The 26,381-nt window shown below is 42.9% G+C and overlaps 1 protein-coding gene across 5 annotated transcripts in view; it reads left to right on the top strand.

Annotated features, from left to right (window-relative positions):
- The window catches only part of ANAPC5 (anaphase promoting complex subunit 5), a 46,142-nt gene extending 20,541 nt beyond the window's left edge, over nucleotides 1-25,601 (top strand). For 3 of the 5 annotated variants that reach the window (XM_021923036.2, XM_003907285.5, XM_031650829.1), the window contains exons 6-15: nucleotides 1,478-1,559; nucleotides 2,241-2,330; nucleotides 4,414-4,595; nucleotides 5,695-5,830; nucleotides 13,236-13,310; nucleotides 13,881-14,002; nucleotides 15,045-15,152; nucleotides 15,229-15,376; nucleotides 23,770-23,932; nucleotides 25,265-25,596. In XM_021923036.2, the coding sequence (XP_021778728.1) occupies nucleotides 1,478-1,559; nucleotides 2,241-2,330; nucleotides 4,414-4,595; nucleotides 5,695-5,830; nucleotides 13,236-13,310; nucleotides 13,881-14,002; nucleotides 15,045-15,152; nucleotides 15,229-15,376; nucleotides 23,770-23,932; nucleotides 25,265-25,476 (1,318 nt within the window). In that variant the 3' untranslated portion in view covers nucleotides 25,477-25,596. Of the gene's footprint in view, nucleotides 1-1,477; nucleotides 1,560-2,240; nucleotides 2,331-4,413; nucleotides 4,596-5,694; nucleotides 5,831-13,235; nucleotides 13,311-13,880; nucleotides 14,003-15,044; nucleotides 15,153-15,228; nucleotides 15,377-23,769; nucleotides 23,933-25,264 lie in introns of all 5 variants that reach the window. The other 2 variants (XM_017946253.3, XM_009181858.4) reach the window with 2 other exon arrangements.
- Nucleotides 25,602-26,381: the final 780 nt, after the last annotated feature.

Below are 26,381 nucleotides of genomic sequence, written 5' to 3'. Positions count from 1 at the left end.
GAATGGCCTGAACCTGGGAGGCGGAGCTTGCAGTGAGCCGAGATCGCGCCACTGCACTCCAGCCTGGGTGACACAGCGCCAGACTCCGTCTCAAAAAAAAAAAAGAAAGGTAGATTTTTATTAATGTGTACATTTTCCTTAATTCCTGATTTATTCAGGCCCAGCCTTCTTTGTTTCTGGTCCTGGATCTATGGGCCTGTGTAAATCTTTGTTACTTAGCTAAAAGGATTTCTTGAAAATCCTTGTAGTTATTTATTGAGCATTTACTGTGTACTAGGCACTATTATAGGTACTAGGGATACAGCAGTGAAAAAGAAAAAAAAAACCCTGTTATAGAGCTTATATCAGGGGAGGTAGGGAATAAACAATGCTAAGCATAGTTGTAATATCTCAGGTAGTGATAGGCCAAGATAAGAGGTTAGAAAGTGATGGCAAAGTGCTCTTGTTTGCTCTTGTTTTCCTGAGTAACACTCTTACTCCAGATACATGCATAGATCACTCACTCCTTCAATTTGTAAATCTCTGTTTAAATATAAAAGTAGCAGATCAGCCCTCCTTGATCTCTGCCAACTTAATATTTGAACAGACATTTAAAGGAAAAAAATATTACAGAAGTGGGAATCCTCAAAATACTTTCTAAAACCAGCTTTGGGCTGGGCACTATAGCTCATGCCTATAATCCCAGCACTTTGGGAGGCCAAAGAAGGAGGATCGCTTGAGGCCAGGAATTGGAGACCAGCCTGGGGAACACAGTGAGATTTTATCTCTTTAAAAAAATTAGCTGAACATGGTGGTGTGAGCCTGTAGTCCCAGTCACTTGGGAGGCTGAGGCAGGAGGATCGCCTGAGGCCAGGAGTTTACCAGCCTGGGGAGCATAGTGAGACTCTTTATCTATTTAAATAAAAATTAGCCTACCAGGCATGGTGGTGAGTGCCTGTAGTCCCAGCTACTCGGGAGGCTGAGGTCCATCGCCTGAGCCCAGGAATTCAAGGCTGTAGTGAGCTAGGATTGCGCTGCTGTACTCCAATGTGGGTGACAGAGGGAGACCCTGTCTCTAAAAAACAAACAAAAAAGTGATTTTGAAAAATGATAAAAGTAACAAATGCACATAGTAAGAAAAAAGTTCAAATAATGTAGGAGAGAATGCCATGAAAAGTAAAATATTATGTCCTCTCCTTGCCCTTCCCCTCAGCAGTGCACCTTTAAAATAAACGTCTTAGGAGCAGAGATAAAAGTCTTTGCTTTATGCCCTTTTCGTAGAAATTCCCCTTAGAAGAGACATGTCCTATATTTCCACTGTCAGTGTTTTCTGCTGCTGGGGTTGGGGCATGCCTCTGAGAGAATAAGCCCAGAAATAGTTACAGCTTCCAACCCAGAGACCTGCACTTGGATGACTGTGTACACATGACTTCCTGCTATGGTTGCTTATGCATGTTTGTGATTATTAATGGGATATTAATGTTTAGTCTGTCATTAGTCAACAGGCAGAGCTCGCCCTGCAGGAGGCAATTAGGATTGCCCAGGAGTCCAACGATCACGTGTGTCTCCAGCATTGTTTGGTGAGGCCGTCCTCTGGTCTTGGGAGTTTTGTTCACGGGTTGAGTTGGCCTTCACAAGGCCCCATTTGAATTGGGTTGTTTTGCAGTTGGAGCAGAGATCTTCAGCAGTAAAAGGAAACAAGTTAGGTGGTCATGGGAATTCAGAAAGGGCAACCTAGCTTTACTTATCTTTCTTAATTCATGACATCTGTGTTGCTTTTGGCATATATCTGGTCTACAAAGTTTAATGCAACTTGCCATGAAAGAAGAGAAAAAACCTTTATCACATTTAGGACTGGCATTAACAAAAGTTATATGCTACACTTAGTAACTGGGTGAGATGTAGTCCTGTAATAGCAAAATCACCAAGCACAAGTGGAACACAGAAGCTACTTGACAAGCACCTGAGAATCTTATTTCTCAATTAAAGGCCATCTAGGAGCTTCATGATTTTTTTCTGAAACACCTGCCCCTCAGTGGCTGGCAGGTGAAGCAGAACAATGACTCGTTTATTTCAGCCTGGCTTTAATGGTGTTGATATGCTTGACAGGTCTCATTGAGATTCTTGATATTTCTTGAAAGAGTATCTGAGAGGATTCATTTTGTCCCTTTTAAATTCCTTCTTATGACCACATTGATATTTCACTAGAACATCAGCCCATTGCCATTGTTATGATATATTTTGATGATTTCTCTTGCCAGAGCTGGCTTTATGTGCTGGGGCAGAAGAGATCCGATAGCTATGTTCTGCTGGAGCATTCTGTGAAGAAAGCAGTACATTTTGGGTTACCGGTAAGGCTCATCTTTCTGTGCTGTGAGATTGTTTCCATAAATGGTCGAGCCTTTGTCTCTTTTTCTGCCCACCTCTGTCATTAACCAGCGATAGATTTAGAATGCGTTTCAAAGTGTGGTTTTATTCTTGGCAGTTTCATATGACTTTAATTATTAATCAGACCACTAAATTCTGTGTGGTAGGTTTTTCTCTGTTCCCTGTATCCTAATAACATCTGTAGAAATTCCCTTTACCAATTTGATAAGAGATTGTTGTTTAGTTTATTGAGCAACATTAATTTTAGCACATAGTCACTTAGAAAAATTTTAGCAAAGGCTTATTTTTAAACCAGGGATTGGTGAACTTTCCAGCCCTTAGGCCAAATCTGGCTTTCTGCCTACTTAGGGGCTTCAGGCTGAGTGGATTTTACAATTTTAAGTGATTGGGGAAAAAATGAACAACAGAGAAGAAATGTGTGACAGAAACCAAATGTGGCCTGAAAAATCGAAATTATTTACTCTCTGGCCCTTTATAGAACAAGTTTGCTGATCCTTGTTTTAAACAATAAACAAAGCCAGGAACCAATAAACCTGACAGGCAGATTTGTCCTTTCTCGTTTTGAGTGATAGGGAAGGCCGTGAATTATAGTCCTCAATGACATACACAGAGGGACATTGAAAAGACTTATCTGGCCAGGCGCAGTGGCTCACACCTGTAATCCCAGCACTTTGGGAGGCTGAGGTGGGTGGATCACCTGAGGTCAGGAGTTCGAGACCAGCCTGGCCAACATGGTGAAACCCCGTCTCTACTAAAAACACAAAATTAGCCGGGTGTGGTGAAACATGCCTGTGATCCCAGCTACTTAAGAGGCTGAGGCAGGAGAATCGCTTGAACCTGGGAGGCGGAGGTTGCAGTGAGCCGAGATTGCGCCATTGCACTCCAGCCTGGACAACAAGAATGAAATTCCATCTCAAAAAAAAAGGAAGCACAAGCTTGGAGAACCTTATTCTCACTCAGAAACACCTATTGAAAACTAGACCATAGGCAGTGGGACTGCTTAAGCATTCTGTCTTATGAAGTTTGTGACAGACTTTGGTAAAATAGAAAGTAATTATGTGTAGTAATTTAATGTATACACTTTAAAATCTGGGCCTGGCGCGGTGGCTCACGCCTGTAATCCCAGCACTTTGGGAGGCCAAGGCGGGTGGATCATGAGGTCAGGAGTTTGAGACCAGCCTGACCAGTATGGTAAAAGCTCGTCTCTACTAAAAATACAAAAATTAGCCGGGTGTGGTGGCGGGCGCCTGTAGTCCCAGCTAGTTGGGAGGCTGAGGCAGAAGAATTGCTTGAACCAGGGAGGCGGAGGTTGCAGTGAGCCAAGATTGCGGCACCGCACTCCAGCCTGGGTGACAGAGCAAGACTCCGTCTCAAAAAACACCCAAAAACCAAAAAACAAATCTGTAGCTTGTCCTTTGATTCACACCTGGGAAAGAAACTTATACATACAGAATTGATTATAATGACAAAAGTGGCTCCTTGAACTAAGTGTAGGCTTAACTACAATTTTTGCCATGAATTTAAGCTGGCATTTTTTAGTTGAGCTTTCATCCTTGAAGATGACACCAAAAGTTAATGACAAGATAATTTTGTTGCTCATGATAGGCATCCTTTTTTGATCTCCTATTACATATGTGCACAGCACTGTTTGACATCTATTATTTCATTGTAATCCTTACGATAATTCTTTATGATAGGTTTGATGCCCATTTTACAGATGAGGAAGCTGAGGCTTAGCTAAGAAGCTAAGTGACTGGCCCTAAGTCACACAGTAAGTAGCAGAGGCAGTGTTTAAGTCCAGGTCCATCTAATGCTAAAGCCCTGCTGGCTCTTTCCCGTGTACCCTCTGCCTCTCTCCCAGACCCAGTTTTTCAGGAACACATCTCGTATGGATCAGGGTTAAGGCCAGGTTATAGGTACTTTCCTTTTAAATAGTGCTGTCACTGTGCATGTGCTGAAATGTGAAATCCACCACATTTCTGAAGAGCAAAACAAATTCTGTCATGTAATCTCTATCTTGGGTCGTGGGTATATCTGTCCCCTTAGTACCTCGCCTCCCTGGGAATACAGTCCCTTGTTCAACAGAGAGCTTTTGCTGGGAAGACGGCAAACAAGCTGATGGATGCCCTAAAGGACTCCGACCTCCTGCACTGGAAACACAGCCTGTCAGAGCTCATCGATATCAGCATCGCACAGAAAACGGCCATCTGGAGGCTGTATGGCCGCAGGTAGGTCTCCCAAGGCCCTGGGGGTGTAAATCCTTTAGAGAGAAGCAGGAGCTAGCAAACTGGTTCTGTGAAAGGCCGTACAGACAAGATTTACCCGCCTTGGGCAGACGTTGTTCCTGCAGGGGATTAGACAAAATGTTTTATAGTCTAAAACATTTTGTATTTTGCACAGACTGAAAAGTTTTTTCCCATGCATGTTCCTTCTTACTCCTCCCAACCACTCTGTGAGGTAACGGGTGGGTGATCTCCATGCTGGGAGAGTAAAGCAAGGTTCACACATCTGATCTACCCGAGATTGCAAACGCAGTTAACAAGTGACAGAGAAAGGACTCAAACCCATGTCATCTGACTCCAAGCACCGGGCTCCTCTGCTCTGTGACAGGAACCTTTCTTCCTGTTCATAGCAGGCATGATCCATGGTTGCTCTAGTTGAGTGTCACCTGAACCCCAAAGCTATTATGTAAAGAAACTTGCTTTTCTGTTAACTGAGGTGTTTGCTGTGGAATGAATATTTTCAGCTTCTTGCGTACTTTCCCATTTAGCCACTTTTAGCCTGGAAGTAAACTTTGTTGCGGGATTTTAATCCTGGAGTTCTGTTGCTACCTCACCCCTCACTTAGACAGTCTGTTTCTAGGAATTCAGTAATGAAAGGAAGTGCCTTTTTTTACCAGTCTTGTTTTTGTATTTCAGATAATTTTTTGGCACGGTGTGCTCTGAAACAGCTGCAGACACTGGCCACTGCTTACATTGCCAGAGCAGCCTGTGCCAGGATGGCATCGGGTCTGAATTCACCCGTGAAAACTAATTAACATACTATGACTGCAGGGACCATGGGGTGGGGGCGGGGGGATCTGGGAGCACGCACTCCCAGCTGTGCCCTAACCACTACGTGTCTCCTCGCGCTGCACATCCAGGATGCTTTTCTGCTTTTCTTATCCTGAGGGCAGGGTTGCTGGCACTGGGAGGCAGCTGCTCCCAAGAAAGCCAGAGCCTGTGAGGTGTTTGACTTTATGCCTCCACTCAAGATAGCTGATGGGCATGGCCAAAGGGCAGCTAGGTCTGCTGCTGAAAGGAAATCCTGTTCCCTCTCCCCACCCAGCACCATGGCCCTGCAACAGGCCCAGATGTTGCTGAGCATGAACAGCCTGGAGGCGGTGAATGCGGGCGTGCAGCAGAACAACACGGAGTCCTTTGCTGTCGCACTCTGCCACCTCGCAGAGCTACACGCGGAGCAGGTAGGCAGGTGGCCGGGCCCACGTGCTTCTGGGGCAATGGAGGCTCTACCATTTCTCTCCTCTAGTGCTTGAGGAAAGCACTGGACACGTCTTGGACAGGTCTGCTCAACGATGTGGCTGAAAGAGTGAAACCCCACCAGTGGAAGGGGACCAAGTGTGGAGTCTGCAAAGTTGGTTGAATTTGGGGTCTTTTTTTGGCATCAGTGAAGGGAATTCTAAGAGGTCAGCCAGTTTCATGTAACTAAGGAAATAAATAGGATTCTTTGACATTTAAGGTAGTAGAGGTTTGTGTGTTTTAGGGGAGAGTATACTAGAAGTATAGCTGAGATCATAAAAACTAATGTTGGTTGTAAATTTCTTCTGTGCCAGTCCCTGTGCCTATTTTATGTGTACTGTCTTATAGAATCCACTTCATAGGCTCAGGTTTGTTGTTATCCTTGTTTCACAGAACTAAAGACTGAGGTCGTGGGAGCTAAATCCTGTATCCAACACCCATAAATGTCAGAGGCAGGTTTCCAACCCAAACCTGGTTGACTCTAAAAAAGAGCAGTGGGAATGGGACATAATCTTGATGACTTCCAGCCCAAGTAATCTGATGAGATTCTCTTTATATGGGATCAATTAGTGTATCTCTTCTGCTACTGTAGGCTTTATCTTCCCTTTGTTCAAAATGTCTTCTTTCATGGGAAAGAGTCAGGGAAAGCTATTTTATCTAAAGCCCTCCATCTCACTAAACACTGCCGTGGCAATCCAGACGTTTCCTTGATCATATTTTTCTCTTCCTCTTTGTGATACCTGTTGCTGTTAGATTGCATCATAATACTCAATATTTCCCTAATTGCAGCCTAAAGATTTTTGAGTGATTTCCGCTCCTTTCAGAGGTCTAGAAATACTTCCCTATAGCAAACATGTTAGCATTTTACAGTCTCTTGCATGGCTGTGTAAACTGAGGGGTGGATGAGCCCTGACTGATGGATTCCATGGCGCCTTTGCCAGCCATGGCGCCTTTGCCACGGGTTTCTTCCCGTGCCTGGGCTTTACTACCTGTGTTTTTCACAAGGGGTTGAAAGGGCTGGCTGGTTGCGCTGAACAGTAGGATCTGTCTCTCGCTTGTTTCTTCCCTCTTTGTGGCACTGGAACCTCTTTAACATCACTTCACTTCCTTTCCTGGTGCCATGGATAAGAGGAGCATCTGGTAATGAATGAGTCGGTGAACATATTGAAGTATTTAGGTGTTTTTTGAGATAGAGTCTCTCTGTCACCCAGGCTGGAGTGCAGTGGCTCAATCTCAGCTCACTGCAAGCTCTGCCTCCCAGGTTCACACCATTCTCCTGCCTCAGCCTCCCAAGTAGCTGGGACTACAGGCGCCGCCACCATGCCCATCACCATGCCACCATATTTTTTTGTAATTTTTAGTAGAGACGGGGTTTCACCACGTTGGCCAGGATGGTCTCGATCTCTTGACCTCGTGATCCACCCACTTCGGCCTCCCAAAGTACTGGGATTACAGGCATGAGCCACCATACCTGGCCAATATTTAGTTTTTTTTGAGACAGAGTCTCGCTCTGTCGCCCAGGCTGGAGTGCAGTGGCACGATCTCGGCTCACTGCAACCTCCGCCTCTGGGGTTCAAGCAATTCTCGTTTCTCAGTCTCCCGAATAGCTGGGACTACAGGTGTACACCACTATACCCGGCTAATTTTTGTATTTTTAGTAGAGATGAGATTTCACCATGTTGGCCAGGATAGTCTCAAACTCCTAGCCTCATGTGATCTGCTTCCTCAGCCTCCCAAAGTGCTAGGATTATAGATGTGAGCCACCGTGCCTGGCGAAATTATTATTTTTTACTATTAGAATAGAAAACTACTTTTCAAAAACCTTAGTCTTGGTTCAATTCTTTTTTTTTATTTTTAATTTTAAATTTATTTTTAATTTAATTTAATTTTTTTGAGAGGGAGTCTCACCCTGTCACCTAGGCTGGAGTGCAATGGTGCGATCTCAGCTCATTGCAACCTCCACCTCCTGGGTTCAAGTGATTCTCCTACCTCAGCCTCCCAAGTAGCTAGGATTACAGGTGTGTGTCACTACACCCAGCTAATTTTTGTATTTTTTGTAGAGATGGGTTCTTACCATGTTGGCCAAGCTGGTCTCAAACTCCTGATCTCAAATGATCCATCCACCTCAGCTTCCCAAATTGTTGGGATTACAGGCGTTAGCCACCGTACCCAGCCAATTTTTAATTTTTTTTGAGACAGGGTCTCGCTCTATCACCAGGGATGGAGTGTAGTGGTGCAGTCACAGCAAACTGCAGCCTCAACCTTTTGGGCTCAAGTGATCCTCCCACCTCAGCCTCCTCAGTAGCTGAGACTACAGGAGCATGCGACCACACAGTTAATTAAAATATCTTTTTGTAGAGATGGAATCTCACTATGTTGCCCAGGCTAGTCTCAAACTTCTGGGCTCAAGCAGTCCTCCCACTTCAGCTTCACAGTGTTGGGATTACCACACCCAGTGTATTTTTTATTTTTTTAAGAGATGGAGTCTCACTGTTGCCCAGGATGGAGTGCAGTGGCACAATCAGAGCTCACAGCAGCCTTGAACTCCACCTCAACCTGCCCAGTAGCTGAGACTACAGGTGCACACCACCTCACCCAGCTAATTATTTTAATTATTGTTTCTTAGAGATGGAATCTTTCTGTGTTGTGTTGCCCAGGCTGGCCTTGAACTCCTGGCCTCAAGTGATCCTCCTGCCTTGGCCTCCCAAAGTGTTAGAATTACAGGTGTGAGTCACAGTGCCTTGTGGCTCAATTCTTTAGCCTTGTAACTTTGTCCAAGGCCATTTGTTAGAATTTTGTTTTTTTTTTCCTGGGAGTAAGACCCTAAAAAGTAACCATGCTCTTTGGGTCTCTATTAGTAATGCCATCTGCATCCCCCTTTCACCTCTGGGCTTATGTGAAAAACCTGCTGATCCAATCATTGTTTGGCTTCAACAGCCAGGGTGTGTTAGGAAGCCTTTTAGTACACAACTAGAAGGTAGCTGCCTTTTTGTTTTAAGTCAGTCCTTTACCCCTTTCTTCATCTTGCCTTAGATCTTTCTAGTTTTAGAACATCAGCCATGTGGATATATATACTTACTGGGCTGATGACTGTCACATTTTTAATTAGACAAGTTAGACTCGCACCTGTGAAGTTAAGTTTGGCCAGCTGCAGAGAAGGCAACCCTATCATGAGTCTCCAGTTACTCTTTTATTTCTTTTGTATCTGCTTCTGAAACTTTCCTCCAAGTCAATTTCATGGTGCACTTTGTTTTGTGGTATGGGAGTAATTGGGGTTTTGGTAAGCCTATAAATAAGTTATGGAGCTCAGAACTGCTTTCTGAGCTTCCTCTTGCAACCCAGAGGAAGTAGAGTGAATTCTTTCTCTAAGATAACCATTCTCCTTTTCTCTTTCTGTGTAATTCTAGCTCATCTTCTATCATTCCTCTCTCAGTCTCAGGAATTGTAGGCCACAATGGGAATGTTTTTGGGGGATACTGCAGGATCTATATCCCCATGCCCGACTCTGTGTGGCAGTCATGAAAATAATTGGTGAGACTGGCCAGTTAAAATCACAGGAATAATGATCTTTTGTTGTAATTCAATGTAATTTCTGCTTATTCACTTCAAATAAAAGTCCACTTGTGGCCTGAGCTTCTATGTAGACAAAAAGAGCATTACCTCATGAAAGGATTGAGACAAATTGAAAAGATTTCAGGATCAATAAGATAAACCTCCCAGCTGGGCACTGTTTATCTTTATACTTGTAATCCCAGCACTTTGGTAGGCTGAAGCAGACAAATCACTTGAGCTCAGGAGTTTGAGACCGGCCTATGCAACATGGCGAAACCCCGTATCTACAAAATATACAAAAATTAGCTGGATGTGGTGTGTGGTGGCGCACGGCTGTAGTTCCAGCTACTAGGGAGGCTGAGGTGGGAGGATTACTTGAGCCTAGGAGGCAGAGGTTGCAATGAGCTGAGATTGCATCACTACACTCCAGCCTGGGCAGTAGAGCAAAACCTTGTCTCAAAAAAAAAAAAAAAAAGATAAACATCCCAACAATATAAGAGTATTAAAAAAGTGATGAATGTATATTCACAGAAAAAGCATGGCCCAAAAACATGAAAACATTTCAATCTAGTCATTGAAATTAAATTTAAAGCAGTTAAGGTACTACTTTCACCAATTATATAAGCAAAGATACTTCAGTATTAGGTGAAGAAAAGCACATAGAGTTTTGGTATGAAAGTACTTGGTACATTTCTATAGGGTAATTTAGTAATATATCTCAAGGAACTTAAAAGTGCCTGTCATTTCTACTTCTAAGGTTTTTTGTTTGGTTGGTTGGTTGTTGTTGTTTTGTTTTTGAGATAGAGTTTCGCTCTGGGGCCAAGGCTAGAGTGCAGTGGCGTGATCTCGGCTCACTGCAACCTCTGCCTCCTGGGTTCAAGCAATTCTCCTGCCTTTGCATCCTGAGTAGCTGGGATTACAGGCACATGCCACCACGCCTGACTAGTTTTTTTGTACTTTTAGTAGAGACGAGGTTTCACCATGTTGGCCAGGCTGGTCTCAAACTCCTGGCCTCAAGTGATCTGCCCTCCTTGGCCTCCCAGAGTGCTGGGATTATAGGAGTGACCACTGCATCCAGCCTACTTCTAAGGTTTTATGCTAAGGAAATAATTGGACAAGTATGCAGCTGTGTGCATAAGATGTTCATTAGCATTTTTAAATAAAACCTTGAAGTAACAAAATATCAAAAACTAGGAGATTATTTTCATGTACCATAATTGGTTACGGTAAAATATACATAGTGATATAAGATCTGTATTTATTGACATTGAAAGATTTGGCTAGAGAGGCGGTAGCGGTGGCTCCAAGCCTGTAATCCCAGCACTTTGGGAGGCAGAGGCAGGCAGGATCCGCGAGGTCAGGAGGTCAGAGACCATCCTAGCTACTGGTGAAACCCGTCTCTAATAGAAAATACAAAAACAACTGGGGAGGTGGTGAGAGCCTGTAGTCCCAGCTACTCGGGAAGGAGCTGAGGGCAGAGAATGAAGTGAACTGGGAGGCCGGAGCTTACGGTGAGCTGAGATCCGGCCACGATCCCAGCACAGACAGGAGACTCCGTCATCAAAAAAAAAAAAAAAAAAAAAAAGAAAGATTTATTCATTCAACAAATATTCATTGGATGCCTACCATGTGGTAAACAGTGTTATAAGTAATTTATAAAAATATATGTAAGCTGGGCATGGTGGCTTATGCCTGTAATCCCAGCATTTTGTGAGGCTGAGGTGGGGAGATCACTTGAGGTCAGGAGTTCGAGACCAGACTGGCCAACATGATGAAACCCTGTCTCTACTAAAAATACAAAAATTAGCTGGGTGTGGTGGTGTATGCCTGTAATACCAGCTACTGGGGAGGCTGAGGCAGGAGAATTGCTTGAACTTGGGAGGTGGAGGTTGCAGTGAACTGAGACCGTACCACTGCACTCCAGCCTGGGTGAGACAGTGAGACTCCGTCTCAAAAACTATTTTTGGAATAATTATATATTTTCGGTTTATGTGTATAAAAGAAGCATGGGAGATATGCCACAACATTAATTGTGATTATCTTTTCTGAGATTAAAAGTAATTTGTCACCAGGTGTGGTGGCTCAAGCCTGTAATCCCAGCACTTTGGGAGGCCGAGGTGGGCAGATTACGAGGTCGGGAGTTTGAGATCAGCCTGACCAACATGGTGAAATCCTGTCTCTACTAAAAATACAAAAATTAGCTGGGCATGGTGGCGCGTGCCTGTAGTCCCAGCTACTTGGGAGGCTGAGGCAGGAGAATCGCTTGAACCTGGGAGGCAGAGGTTGCAGTGAGCCGAGATCTCGCCATTGCACTCCAGCCTAGGCGACAGAGTGAGACTGTCTCAAAAAAAAAAAAAAAACCAAAACAAACAATAAAAACAACAACAACAACAAAAACCCAAAAGTAATTTGTCAGCTGGGCACATTGGCTCATGCCTGTAATCCCAGCACTTGAGGAGGCTGAGGTGGGTGGATTGCTTGAGGCCGGGAGTTGGAGACCAGCCTGGCCAAACATGGCAAAACCCTGCCTCTATTAAAAATGCAAAAATTAGCTGAGTATGATGGCACATGCCTGTATTTGTAGCTATTTGGGAGGTGGGGGCTAAGGCATCAGAATTGCTAGAACCCAGGAGGAGGAGGTTGCAGTGAGTCAAGCTCATGCCACTGCACTCCAGCCTGGATGACAGAGCAAGATTCTGCCTCAAAAAAAAAAAAAAAAAAAAAGTATTTTGTGTAGCCAGGTGTGGTGGCATGCACCTGTATTCCCTGCTACTCGGGAGGCTGAGATGGGGGGATTGATTGAGCCTAGGAATTTGAGGCTGCAGTGAGCTGAGATCAAGCCATTGCACTCCGGACTGGGAAACAGAGCAAGAGCTGTCTCAAAAAAAAAAAAAAAAAAAAGAAAGAAAAGAAAAGAAAAAAGTAATTTGTCTGTTCTTGTTTACATGTATTTTGTAAGTGTTTTCCTAGAATGGATATGTCTTATGTGTGTAATTTAAAAAAAATTTTTTTTTTTTTGAGATGGAGTTTCGCTCTTGTTGCCTAGGCTAGAGTGCAATGGCACGATCTTGGTGCACTGCAACCTCTGCCTCCCGGGTTCAAGCAATTCTCCTGCCTCAGCCTCCCAAGTAGCTGGGACTACAGGCATGAGCCACCATGCCCAGATAATTTTGTATTATTAGTAGAGACGGGATTTCTCCATGTTGGTCAGGCTGGTCTTGAACTCCCGACCTCAGGGGATCCACCCGTCTTGGCCTCCCAAAGTGCTGGGATTACAGGTGTGAGCCACCATGCCTGGCCTTGAAATTTTTAAAAAAATAAAATGTATTAGTCTTTTAAAAACGGCCCTTAGAAATTTGAGTCTCTGGCCGGACGCGGTGGCTCACGCCTGTAATTCCAGCACTTTGAGAGGCCGAGGTGGGCGGATCACGAGGTCAGGAGATCGAGACCATCCTGGCTAGCACAGTGAAACCCCGTCTCTACTAAAAATACAGAAAAACCGGGCATGGTGACGGGCGCCTGTGGTCCCAGCCACTGGGGAGGCTGAGGCAAGAGAATGGCATGAACCCGGGAGACGGAGCTTGCAGTGAGCCAAGATGGTGCCACTGCACCCCAGCCTGGGCAGCAGAGCGAGACTCTCTCTCAAAAAAAAAAAAAAAAAAAGAAATTTGAGTCTCTGACCAGTATCTCTCAGGGTGCTGCATCAAGAACAGGTGAATCTGTCACCATCTTTGCATGGTACAGCAGGTGTGGCTTCAACACAGGTTATGCTGATCAAATTGTGTCTTTCTACTTTAGGGCTGTTTTGCTGCAGCTTCTGAAGTGTTAAAGCACTTGAAGGAACGATTTCCGCCTAATAGTCAGCACGCCCAGGTAATCTGCCTTTTGCATGGCATTAGATTTATTTCTGATAATAATAGCTTTTATTATAATATAAAGTGGGATATAATCTCCCCTCAGAAAAATAATATTGAGCTAAAAAGGAACTTGTCAAAGGATGTTTACAAGTATGATATTACTTATACAAAGTTTAAAAACACAGGCTCACACTCTATGTTGTTTAAAGACAAGTGTATATGTTGTAAAAGTATAAAAAACATGAATAAGAATGATAAATACCAAATTGAGTGCCTACTTTGAAAAAAGAGAAAGGGAAGTAGAATTTGCAAAGGACTTCATCGGTATCTAATAGTATATGAAGCAGATAAAGCAAAATGTGAGTTGACAAAGTTGATGGTTGGCACACATCTATCTGCTATTTTATTCTCTGTGCTTTTTCACATACTTGAGATATTTTTTAAAAATTTTAAATACCCCCAAAAAAGAATGTGAGTGAATTATTGTAAGGGTATTTGCTAAGCAATCCAAAATATTTTTATATACTCATTGAGTAAGATGAACATTTGCCATTTTGTACTTAATTGTGTTTTTTTTTCTTACTAGTTATGGATGCTATGTGATCAAAAAATACAGTTTGACAGAGCAATGAATGATGGCAAATATCATTTGGCTGATTCACTTGTTACAGGAATCACAGCTCTCAATAGCATAGAGGGTGTTTATAGGTAAGAAACCTTGAAAATCTAATCCCAGAATAAAATAATTGGTAAATGGTTTTGTTTTTGTTTTATATGTGCATTAACTTATTTTAGCTTAGAAAAAAACTTTTTTTCCTATTTATTACTGGGAATAAGAAAATACAGATAAGCAGCTGGGCGTGGTGGCTCACACCTGTAATTCCAGAACTTTGGGAGGCTGAGGTGGGCGCATCACTTGAGGTCAGGAGTTTGAGACCAGCCTGGCCAACATGGTGAAACCCTGTCTCTACTAAAAATACAAAAAATTAGCGAAGCGTGGTAGGCACCTGTAATCCCAGCTACTTGGGAGGCTGAGGGAGGAGAATTGCTTGAACCCACAAGGCGGAGGTTGCAGTGAACCAAGATCGCATCACTGCACTCCAGCCTGGGCAACAGAGTGAGACTCTGTCTCCATAAAAAAAAAAAAAGAGGCCGGGCGCGGTGGCTCAAGCCTGTAATCCCAGCACTTTGGGAGGCCGAGACGGGCGGATCACGAGGTCAGGAGATCGAGATCATCCTGGCTAACGTGGTGAAACCCCGTCTCTACCAAAAAAATACAAAAAACTAGCCGGGCGAGGTGGCGGACGCCTGTAGTCCCAGCTACTCGGGAGGCTGAGGCAGGAGAATGGCGTGAACCCGGGAGGCGGAGCTTGCAGTGAGCTGAGATCCGGCCACTGCACTCCAGCCTGGGCGACAGAGCGAGACTCTGTCTCAAAAAAAAAAAGAAAAAAGAAAATATAGACAAGTAAAATGAAGAAAATAAGTATCTCCCAGAGATAATCATTAACATGCTGTTATCTATAATTCCAGAAGTTTTCCTGCCTGCATATATGTATGTGTGTATACACAGCATGCTCACATACATGCTTACACACACATTCATATACGCATACACTTTATTCTTTCAACAAAAATTAAATCAGACACAGTTTTTCCCCTTGGGAGGTTTATAATCTAATTGAATAAATAGCGATTCTTACCCTCAAAGTGACTAGTTAAAACATTTGTGTTCATTTTGATTCTGTTTCAGGAAAGCGGTTGTATTACAAGCTCAGAACCAAATGTCAGAGGCACATAAGCTTTTACAAAAATTGTTGGTTCATTGTCAGAAACTGAAGAACACAGAAATGGTGATCAGGTAAGGGGTCTCTTGTGCATCTCACGGAGACATGGTGGTGGATCTTCTCATCCTGTGTTTTCCTCTTTACGGTCAGTGTCCTACTGTCCGTGGCAGAGCTGTACTGGCGATCTTCCTCCCCTACCATCGCGCTGCCCATGCTCCTGCAGGCCTTGGCCCTCTCCAAGGAGTACCGGTTACAATACTTGGCCTCTGAAACGGTGCTGAACTTGGCTTTTGCGCAGGTAAGCCGATCTCTGTTTTTATAGCACATATTTGTGCTCAGGAGCTGGTGAGTCTGTGACTACTTTTGAGTATTGAAAGGATAATAATGAGTTTTCATTTGTTCATATTGAAGTCTGGAAAGGTAGTCTTCATGTGCTAGCCCTCCAGAGAAGCCTGTGGAGGTGTGAACGTGGTGGCAAACTGACACCTTCCAGTGGCACTGGCTTTTCTGAGCTGTGTATTCAGTAAGGGGGACTTGCCTCTTTAGTGAGAACACCTGCCTCACATTAATGATTAGCTGACACAGAGTGATGCTTGATTTAGCAACAAGGGGGTGTGAATAAAGAAATGAGGAACACGGATGTTCATTGAAAACTTTTGGAAATCAAATTGTATTTTATGTTTGTTTTCTTTCTCCCTTAGTAAAGGCCACGAAGGAATTGACTCTTCATTTTCATCTATATTCCCTGGTACCTTATAGGCCCTACACATAGAAGGCTTTCAATAAATATTAATCAATGAATGAGTGAAGGTCAAACTCTTGCAAGAATTTATTAATTAAAGTGGAGGTCTCCAAACTGGCTGTACATTAGAATTATTGTGGAGATTTAAAAAATATCTTCATACCTGAGGACTTGCCTCAGACCTACGGCGTCAGAATCTCTAGGGGTGGAGCTAAGGAATCTGTTTCTTACCGCCTTCCTTAGTGATTCTTTTTTTGTTTTTTTCTTGAGATAAAATGTACATGGCCAGGCGTGGTGGCTCACGCCTGTAATCCCAGCACTGTGGGAGGCCGAGGCGGGCAGGTCACAAGGTCAGGAGTTCGAGACTGGCCTGGCCAGCATGGTGAAACCCCATCTCTACTAAAAATACAAAAATTAGCCAGGCATGGTGGCGCATGCCTGTAATCCCAGCCACTCAGGAGGCTGAGGCAGGAGAAGGCAGGAGAAGGCAGGAGAATCACTTGACCCTGGGAGGCGGAGGTTGCAATGAGCTGGGATCGTGCCACTGTACTCCAGCCTGGGCAACAGAGTGAGACTCCGTCTCCAAAAAAAAAAGTACATAATATGAGATTTACCATTTTAACCATTTTAAAGTGTACATTTCAGTGGTTTTGAGAATATTGACAACGTTGTGCAACCATAACTGCTGTCTAATTTCAGATTATTTTCATTACACAAAAAAGGAAACTGTACCCATGAAACAGGCCTTCCCCAGTCCTCCCTTCCCCCGGCCTCTGGTGACCTCTAACTGCTTTCTGTCTCTGTGAGTTTGCCTCTGCTGAACAACTTGCATAATCAGGCTCATATAAATGTGGCTTTTTTTGATTGGCTTCTTTTACTTAGCTTGATGTGTTCAGGTTTTATCCGTGTAGTAATAGGTATCAGTGCTTCATTCTTTTTCATGGCTGAATAATATTTCACTGTATGGTTAGATCACATTTTGCTTATCCATTCATCAGCTGATGGACATTTGGGTCTTTTCCACTTTTTGGCTATTATAAATAGCGGCTCTTACCATTTCTGTACAAGTTTTTGTTTGAATACCTGTTTTCATTTGATGCCTATGAATGGAATTGCTGAGTCATGATAATTTTGTGTTTAACTTCTTAAGGAAATGCCACAGTGGCTGTACCATTTTCTTTCAACCAGCAATGTGTAAGGGTTCCAATATCTCCACAATCTTGCCAACCCTTGTTATTTTCCATTTTTTATTATTATATCCTTCTTAGTGGGTATGAATTGGTGTCTCATTGTGGTTTTAATATGCATTTCTCTAATGACTAATGATGTTGAGTATCTTTTCATGTGCTTATTGACCATTTGCATATGTTCTTTGGAGAAACATCTATTCAGATCCTTTGCCTGTTTTCTGAGTTGTCTTTTTGATGTTCACTTGTAAAAATTATTTATATATTGTGGATACTAGACCCTTATCAGATATATAATTTACAAATATTTTCTCCTATTCTGTGTTTGGTCTTTTCACTTTCTTGATAGTGTCTTTTGATATACAAAAGTTTAAACTTTTTATGAAGTGCAACTTATTTTTATTTTGTTGCTTGTGCTTTTGGTATATCCAATATACTGACAAATCTAATGTCATGAAGATTTTCTTCTATGTTTTCTTCTAACAGTATTATAGTTTTAATGCTTATGTTTAAATCTGAATAATTTTGAGTTTATATATACTATGAGATAGGGCTCCACTCTTACTCTGCTGCATGCAGATATAGGTTATTCTGGCACCATTTGTTGAAGACTTTTCTTTCCCCATTTAATGGTTTTGGCACCCCGGTTAGAAACCAATTGATCAAATAAAAAAAAATTGATTGTAAATATATAGATTTATTTCTGGACTCTGAATTCTATTCCCTTGATCTATATGTTATCCTTATGCCAGTACCACATTGTTTTGATTACTATAGCTTTGTACTAAGTTTTGAAATTAGGAGGTGGGAGTCTTCTTTGTTCTTTTTCAGGATTGTTTTGGCTATTCAGCATCCCTTGCAATTATATGTTGATTTTAGAATTAGCTTGTTCATTTCTGCAAAAACAGTAGTTGTAATTTTGATAGGGATTGTATTTGAATCTGTAGGTCAGTTTGGAGAATATTGCCATCTTAATACTATTGTCTTCCAACCCATGAACACAGGGTGTCTTTCCATTTACTTGGATCTTTAATTTACTTCAGCAATGTTTTGTAGCTTTCTGTGTATAAGTCTTTCACTTCCTTGGTTACATTTATTCCTAAGTATTTTATTCTTTCTGATGGTAATTTAAATGAAATGTTTTTAAAAATTTATTTTTGGATTGCTCATTGTTAGTGTATATTGATCTTATATCCTGTAACTTTGCCAAACTTATTACCAGTAACAGGTTTTGGAGATTTTTTATGGTTTTGTATGTATAAGATCATGTCATCTGCAAATAGAGATAGTTTTACCTCATCCATTCCCACTTAGATGCCTTTATTTCTTTTTCTTGCTTAAATGCTTTGAGTAAAACTTCCAATATATGTTGAATAAATGTGGCAAGAGTGTGTGTCTTGGCTGGACTCACTGTCTTACACCTATAATCCCAGCACTTTGAGAGGCCGAGGCAGATTACTTAAGGCCAGGAGTTCGAGACCAGCCTGGACAACATGGTGAAACCGCGTCTCTACTAAAAATAGAAAAATTAGCTGGGTGTGGTGGTGGTGCATGCCTGTAATCCCAGCTACTAGGTAGGCTGAGGACTGAGAATTGCTTGAACCCAGGAGGTGGAGGTTGCAGTGAACTGAGATCATGCCACTGCACTACAGATTGGGCAATAGCGAGACTCCGTCTCAAAAAAAAAAAAAAAAAAGTATGTTCTTATTTTGTTACTGTAGGGGAAAAGCTTTCAGTCTTTCATCATCAAATGTCATGCTAGCTGTGGGTTTTTTGTAGAGGTTGAGGAAGTTCCCTCTATTCCTAGTTTATTTAGTTTTTTTTTTTTATGACAAGGTATTAGATTTTGTCAAGTGTTTTTTCTGCATTGATTGATTTGATCATATGGGGTTTTTTTTGTGTGTGTGTGTTTGTTTTTGAGACAGGGTGTCTCTCTGTTGCCCAGGCTGGAGTGCAGTGGCGCAATCTTAGTTCACTGCAACTTCTGTCTCCCAGGTTCAAACAATTCTTGTGCCTTAGCCTCCCAAGTAGCTGGGATCACAGGTGTGCACCACCACGCCCTGCTAATTTTTGTATTTTAGTAGAGACAGAGTTTTGCCACGTTGGCCAGGCTGGTCTCGAACTCCTGGCCTCGTGATCCACCCGCCTCTGCCTCCCAAGGTGCTGGGATTGCAGGTGTGAGCCACAGTGCCCAGCCCGATTTTTTCTTTCACTTTATTTATATGTTATATTTGTGGATTGAATTACCTTGCATTCCTGGAATAAATTTCACATGATCAAAGTGTATGATCTTTTTAACATGCTGTTGGATTTGGTTTGCAAGTATTTTGTTGATAGTTTTTGCATCTGTATTCATAAGGGATGTTGATTGATCTGTAGTTTTCTTGTGATATCTTCCTTTGGCTTTAGTATTAGGGTAATAGTGGCCCCACAAAATGGGTAAGGAAGTATTCTCTCCTCTCCTTTTTTTGGGAAGAATTTGAGGATTGGTGTTAATTCTTTAAAAGTTTGGTAAAATTCACCAGTGAAGCAGTCTGGCCCTGGGCTTTTCTTTGTTGAAAGTTTTTTGGTTACTAATTCAGTCTCTTTAGTTGTTATAGGTCTATTCAGATTTCCTGTTTCTTCTTGAGTCCATTTTAGTAGTTTGGTCTTTCTAGAAATTTGTTCATTTTATGTAGTTTATCTAATTTCTTGCATAGAATTGTTCATGGTATTCTTGTATAATCCATTTGACTTTTGTAAGGTTGTTAGTAAAGTCCACACTGTTGTCCCTGACTTCAGTCATTTGAGTCGTCTCTCTTTTTTTTCTTGGTCAGTCTAACAGTTTGTCAATTTTGTTGATCTCTTCAAAGAACCAACTTTTAGTTTTATTGATTCTCTCTGTTGTTCTCTTAGTCTCCATTTTGTTTATCTCCACTTTAATCCTTATTTTTTCCTTGGTTCTGTTAGTTAGCTTTAAGTCTAGTTTGCTTTTCATTTTCCAGTTTCTTTCTTCCTTTTTTTTTTTTTTTTTTTTTTAGATGGAATTTAGCTCTTGTCACCCAGGCTGGAGTGCAATGGTGCAATCTTGGATCACTACAACCTCTGCCTCCCAGATTCAAGCAATTCTCCTACCTCAGCCTCCCGAGTAGCTGGGATCACAGGCGCATGACACTACGCCCGGGTCATTTTTGTAATTTTAATAGAGACGGGGTTTCTCCATGTTGGCCAAGCTGGCCTTGAACTCCTAACCTTAGGTGATTCACCCGCCTTGGCTCCCAACATGCTGGGATTACAGGCGTGAACCACTGCGCCTGGCCTCTTTTTCTAGTTTCTTAAGATGGAAGATTCACTTATTGATTTGAGATTTTCCTTCTTTTATAATATAGACCTTTACAGTTACACATTTTCTTGAGAACTATATTTCATAAGTTTTTACTTTATCCCACAAATTTCATAAATTGGAGTCTGTGATTTTTTTTTTTTTTTTTTTTTTTGACTCAGAGGCTTGCTCTGTCACCCAGGCTGGAGTGCAGTGGCTCACTGCAACCTCTGCCTGCTGAGTTCAAGCGATTCTCCTGCCTCAGCCTCCCAGGTAGCTGGGATTACAGACACGTGCCACCATACTCAGGTAATTTTTTCTTTTTTTTGAGACGGAGTCTGTCTCTGTCGCCCAGGCTGGAGTGCAGTGGTGCCATGTCAGCTCACTGCATCCTCCGCCTCCTGGGTTCAAGTGATTCTTCTGCCTCAGCCTCCCTAGTAGCTGGAACTACAGGCATATGCTACCACACCTGGCTAGTTTTTTTTTTGTTTTTGTATTTTTAGTAGAGATGGGGTGTCATCGTGTTAGCCAGGATGGTCTCAATTTCCTGACCTCGTGATCCGCCTGCCTTGGCCTCCCAAAGTGCTAGGATTACAGGTGTTGAGCCGCTGTGCCTGGCTACCTGGGTAATTTTTGTATTTTTAGTAGAGATGGGGTTTCATCATGTTGGCCAGGCTGATCTTGAACTTCTGCCCTCAGGTGATCCACCTGCCTCAGCTCCCAGGGTGCTGAGATTACAGGCGTGAGCCACCGCGCCCAGCCAGAGTCTGGTATCTTTATACATCTCATTGTACTTTCTAATTTCCCTTGTGATTTATTCTTTGACACATTGGTTATTTAAGGGTATATTAATTTCCACATATTTGTGAATTTTCTAATTTCCTTCTGTTACTGATTTTTGATTTCATGTGATCAGAGAAGATTCTTTGTATGATTTCATTCTTCTTAAATTTATTGAGTGTTATTTTGTGGCCCAACACAGTCTATCCTGGAAAATGTTCCATATGCACTTGAGAATAACTTGTATTCTGATGTATCATTGAGTGGCATACTTTATATATCTGTGTTAGGGCCAGTTCATTTGTAGTGTCATTCAGGTCTTCTCTTTCCTTGCTGATCTTAATTTTTCTATCGGTGATTAAAAGATGGGATATTGAACTCCCCAACTATTATTTTGGTTTTTGTTTTGTTTTATTTTGTTTGAGACAGAGTCTCACTCTGTTGCCCAGGCTAGAATGCCGTGGCACAATCATGGCTTACTGCACCCTCAACTGCCAGAGCTCCAGTGACCCTCCTGAGCATCTGGGATTACAGGTGTGCCCTACCATAGCCAGCTAATTTTCTGTATTTTTGTAGAGATGGGTTTTTGCCATATTACCCAGGCTGGTCTCAAACTCCTGGTATCAAGAGATCCACATGCCTCAGCTTCCCAAAGTGCAGGGATTACAGACGTGAGATACTGTGCCTGGCCTATCATTGTTGAATTGTCTATTTCTCCCTTCAATTCTGTCAGTTTTTGTTTCATATGTTTTGGAGCACTGTTGTTTGTTTGTTTATAATTGTTGTATCTTGATGAATCGACTGTTTCATGAGTATATAATGTCCTCCTTTTTCCTTGTCTCTTGTAACAATTTTTTTTTTTGTTTTTTGAGACGGAGTCTCGCTGTGTCACCCAGGCTGGAGTGGTCGAGTGCAGTGGCGTGATCTCGGCTCACTGCAAGCTCCACCTCCCAGGTTCGCCATTCTCCTGCCTCAGCCTCCTGAGTAGCTGGGACCTGAGCCACCACCATGCCCAGCTAATTTTTGTGTATTTTTTAGTAGAGACGGGGCTTCACTGTGTTAGCCAGGATGGTCTCGATCTCCTGACCTCGTGATCCGCCTGCATTGGCCTCTCAGAGTGCTGGGATTACAGGCAACAGTTTTTAACTTAAACTCTATTTTGTGTGTTACTCATATAGGTAGTCCAGCTTTCTTTTGGTTATTGTTTGCATGGAACATTTTTCTATCCTTTTGCTTTCAGCTTATTTGTGTCTTTATTTTATTTTTTTAGAGACAGGGTCCCACTCAGTCATCCAGGCTGGAGTGCAGTGCTGCAATCATAGCTCACTGTGACCCTGAGCTCCTGGACTGATGGGATCCTCCCACCTCAGTCTCCCAAGTAGCTAGGACCACAGGAAAGCACCATCATGCCTGATAATTTTTTAAAATACTATTTGTGTCTTTGAATCTAAAGTGAGTCTCTTGTAGACAGCATATAGTATATACTTAAAAAATTTTTTTCTGACAATTTCATCCATTTTTTCAGTTACACAAAAAAACGAGTGTAACTCATTTACATCTAATGTCATTACTTCTAATTTGATTTTTTTTTTTTTTTTGAGATGGAGTCTTACTCTGTCACCCAGGCTGGAGTACAGTGGTGCAATCTCTGCTCACCACATCCATTACCTCCTGGGTTCAAGTGATTCTCCTGTCTCAGCCACCCAAGTAGCTGGGATTACAGGTATGCGCCACTATGCCCGGCTAATTTTTGTAATTTTAATAAAGGCAGGGTTTCACCATGTTGGCCAGGTTGGTCTCGAACCCCTGACCTCAAGCGATCTACCCACCTGCACTGCCCAAAGTGCTGGGATTACAGACATGAGTCACTGCACCTGCCTTGTTTTCTATATGTCATATCTTTTTTGTCCCTCAGTTCCTCCATTACTGCCTTCTTGTGTGTTAAATAGATGTTTTCTAGTTTTATTTTATTTTGAGACAAGGTCTTGCTCTGTTGCCCAGGCTGGAGTGCGGTGGCACGATTGTGGCTCACTGCTACCTTGACCTCCTGGGCTCAAGTGATTCTCCTGCCTCAGCCTCCTGGGTAACTGAGACTACAGGCATGTGCAACCATGCCCAGCTAATGGTTTTAAGTTTGTTTTTTGAGACAGAGTCTTGCTATGTTGCCCAGGCTGGTCTTGAATTCTTGGCCTCAAGTGACCTTCCTGCCTAATGCTCCCAAAGTGTTGGGATTATAGGCATGAGCCACTGTGCCCAGCTGTTGTGTACCATTTTAATTCTCTGTTTTGTTTTGTTTTGTTTAAACATACTAACACCAACGGGAATCTCGTTTCTTTTGCTCTATTCTTTTGATCTATTTTCCGAATTGTTACTTTTCTCCCACCTAGTTCAACCCCTCAGAATCACCAAGCTAAAGGATATTAATGCTGGATCTTTTTGTAAAGACAGAAACCTTTCCATAGTGTGAATAACCACTCCCTGCTGTATTTGTCATAGTCTGAAATCAGATTGTCACATATTGTGTTTTCTAGGAGTGTGGTGCCTGTTTTAATGTAGTATACATGTCAGGTAAAAGATAAGCCAGAGATAGCCATTCAGGAGAGAACTGCCAGAAACGAAGCCTTTCCTGGTGAAGGGCAGTGGGTTTGGGTATGTACAGTGCTGTAATGTTTCTTTTTCAGCTCATTCTTGGAATCCCAGAACAGGCCTTAAGTCTTCTCCACATGGCCATTGAGCCCATCTTGGCTGACGGGGCTATCCTGGACAAAGGTCGTGCCATGTTCTTAGTGGCCAAGTGCCAGGTGGCTTCAGCAGCTTCCTACGATCAGCCGAAGAAAGCAGAAGGTAGGAAGCTGTACAAAGACTGTTGGGCAATGCTATTCCAGAAAGCATTGAAAGTTTAGGACCCAGAAGAAGAAAAGACATTAAATTTGGAACAGCATTTAAGTTCTGAGTGTTCACAAATATATATTAAAATTTCATGCAGCATTTAAAGTGCTTTCACATGCATGATTGGCAGGAAGACTGAGGACAAGTGAATGGTTATTTTAACCCTATAGAGCCAAGTACCGGGCTAGAAGTCAGGACTTAAAGACCATTTTTTGGTTTTTGGTTTTTGTTTTTTGAGACGGAGTCTTGCTCAGTCGCCCAGGCTGGAGTGCAGTGGTGCGATCTCAGCTCACTGCAAGCTCCACCTCCCAGGTTCACACCATTCTCCTGCCTCAGCCTCCTGAGTAGCTGGGACTACAGGTGCCCGCCACCATGCCCGGCTAATTTTTTTTTGTATTTTTAGTAGAGACAGGGTTTCACCGTGTTAGCCAGGATGGTCTTAATCTCCTGACCTCGTGATCCACCTGCCTCGGCCTCCTAAAGTGCTGGGATTACAGGCGTGAGCCACCAGGCCTGGCCTTTTTTTTGAGACAAAGTCTCGCTCTGTCTCTCAGGCTGGAGTGCAGTGGCGCGATCTTGGCTCACTGCAACCTTCACCTTCCAGGTTCAAGCGATTCTCCTGCCTCAGCCTCCTAAGTATATACAGGCGCACGCCACCATGCCCGGCTAATTTTTGTATTTTTAGTAGGGCTTTCACCATGTTGGTCAGTCTGATCTTGAACTCCTGACCTCGTGATCCGCCCACCTCAGCCTCCCAAAGTGCTGGGATTATAGGCATGAGCCACTGTTCCTGGCTTTTTTTGTTTTGTTTTGTTTTGTTTTTTTGAGGTGGAGTCTCACTTTGTCACCCAGGGTGGAGTACAGTGGCGTGATCTCAGCTCACCGTAACCTCTGCCTCCTGGTTCAAGTGATTCTCCTGCCTTAGCCTTCCAAGTAGATGAGATTACAGGTGTCCGCCACCACACCTGGCTAATTTTTGTATTTTTAGTAGAGACGGGGTTTCACCATGTTGGCCACGCTGCTGTGGAACTCCTGACCTCAGGTGATCCACCCGCCTCGGCCTCCCAAAGTGCTGGGATTATAGGCGTGAGCCACCGCACCCAGTGTTAAAGACCTTTTTGAAAACCTCACCCTACCTAGTGGTTTGTTTTTTCTCTCTCAAAGAAAGGAGAATATAAAAGAATCTTCTGGTACTTGTTGAACAAATAAAACTAAATACCAAGTTTGGAAAACTGTATGTGAAGTGTTGAGTTAAATGTGTGTGTTATTTTCCCCACTTTCCATCAGCTCTGGAGGCCGCCATTGAGAACCTCAATGAAGCCAAGAACTATTTTGCAAAGGTTGACTGCAAAGAGCGAATCAGGGACGTCGTTTACTTCCAGGCCAGACTCTACCACACCCTGGGGAAGACTCAGGAGAGGAACCGGTGTGCGATGCTCTTCCGGCAGCTGCATCAGGAGCTGCCCTCTCACGGCGTACCCTTGATAAACCATCTCTAGAGAGGACATCCCTGCTGGGCTGCTGTGCAGAGTATAAGATTTTGGACTCGTTCGTGTCCCCTCTCTCCTTATAAATGATGTATTTGTGACCTATCTTGTCAATAAACTGCATTCTGATTAGTTTGTCTTACTTGGTTTCTTAGTAACTACGTATTTGTTTTATTCCCCTTTTCTTCCCTTTTGGTAGCAAAGGACACCAACTTCTTGTTAATAAATGGGTTAATAAATATAACAAGTTAGTGCAGGCATCTCAGATTATGTTCTCTCTGGGCAAAATTGCCAATATCTTGATTAGAAATTGTACGCACTCCATCATTATGTAAATTCATTTAGCACCTATTCTCAGACAAGAGCTCTTCTGGGAATTGGTAGATCTCTCCAGGGTGGTCAGTGCAGGTTTGTATGAGGCTTGGACTTTCTTCTGAGGCCTCTCTGCCTTGTTGGACTGAACCAGGGCTTGTGGTTCCTGTGGGTGCTTGTTGAGTACTTGTTGGCCCCTGACTGGAGATTAAGAAGGAAAAGATTTTTTCATAGTTTTTGGACCAATGACCAGAAGCATTTTTCAGTCCCTTTGTAGGTGCTGGCTTTCTTATATATTCTGCGTGGGCACTTTTTTTTTTTCCTATATTTAACTCTATAAATGAGGGATGATGATACATTAAGTCCAGGAATTCATCATGAGTAAGGTGATAAATTAAGGGGGCCAGCTGCCGTGGCTCACACCTGTAATCCCGGCACTTTGGGAGGCCGAGGTGGGCAGATCACGAGGTCAGGAGATAGAGACCAGCATGGCCAACGTGGTGAAACCCCGTCTCTACTAAAAAAAAAAAAAAAAAAAAATCAAAATTTTATTAGCTGGAAGTAGCAGTGCATGCCTGTAATCCCAGCTACTCGGGAGGCTAGAG

Source organism: Papio anubis, chromosome 9 (genome assembly GCF_008728515.1).
Source record: "Papio anubis isolate 15944 chromosome 9, Panubis1.0, whole genome shotgun sequence".
NCBI classification, from domain to species: Eukaryota; Metazoa; Chordata; class Mammalia; order Primates; family Cercopithecidae; genus Papio; species Papio anubis.
This window is presented reverse-complemented; position numbering and strand designations above follow the sequence as displayed.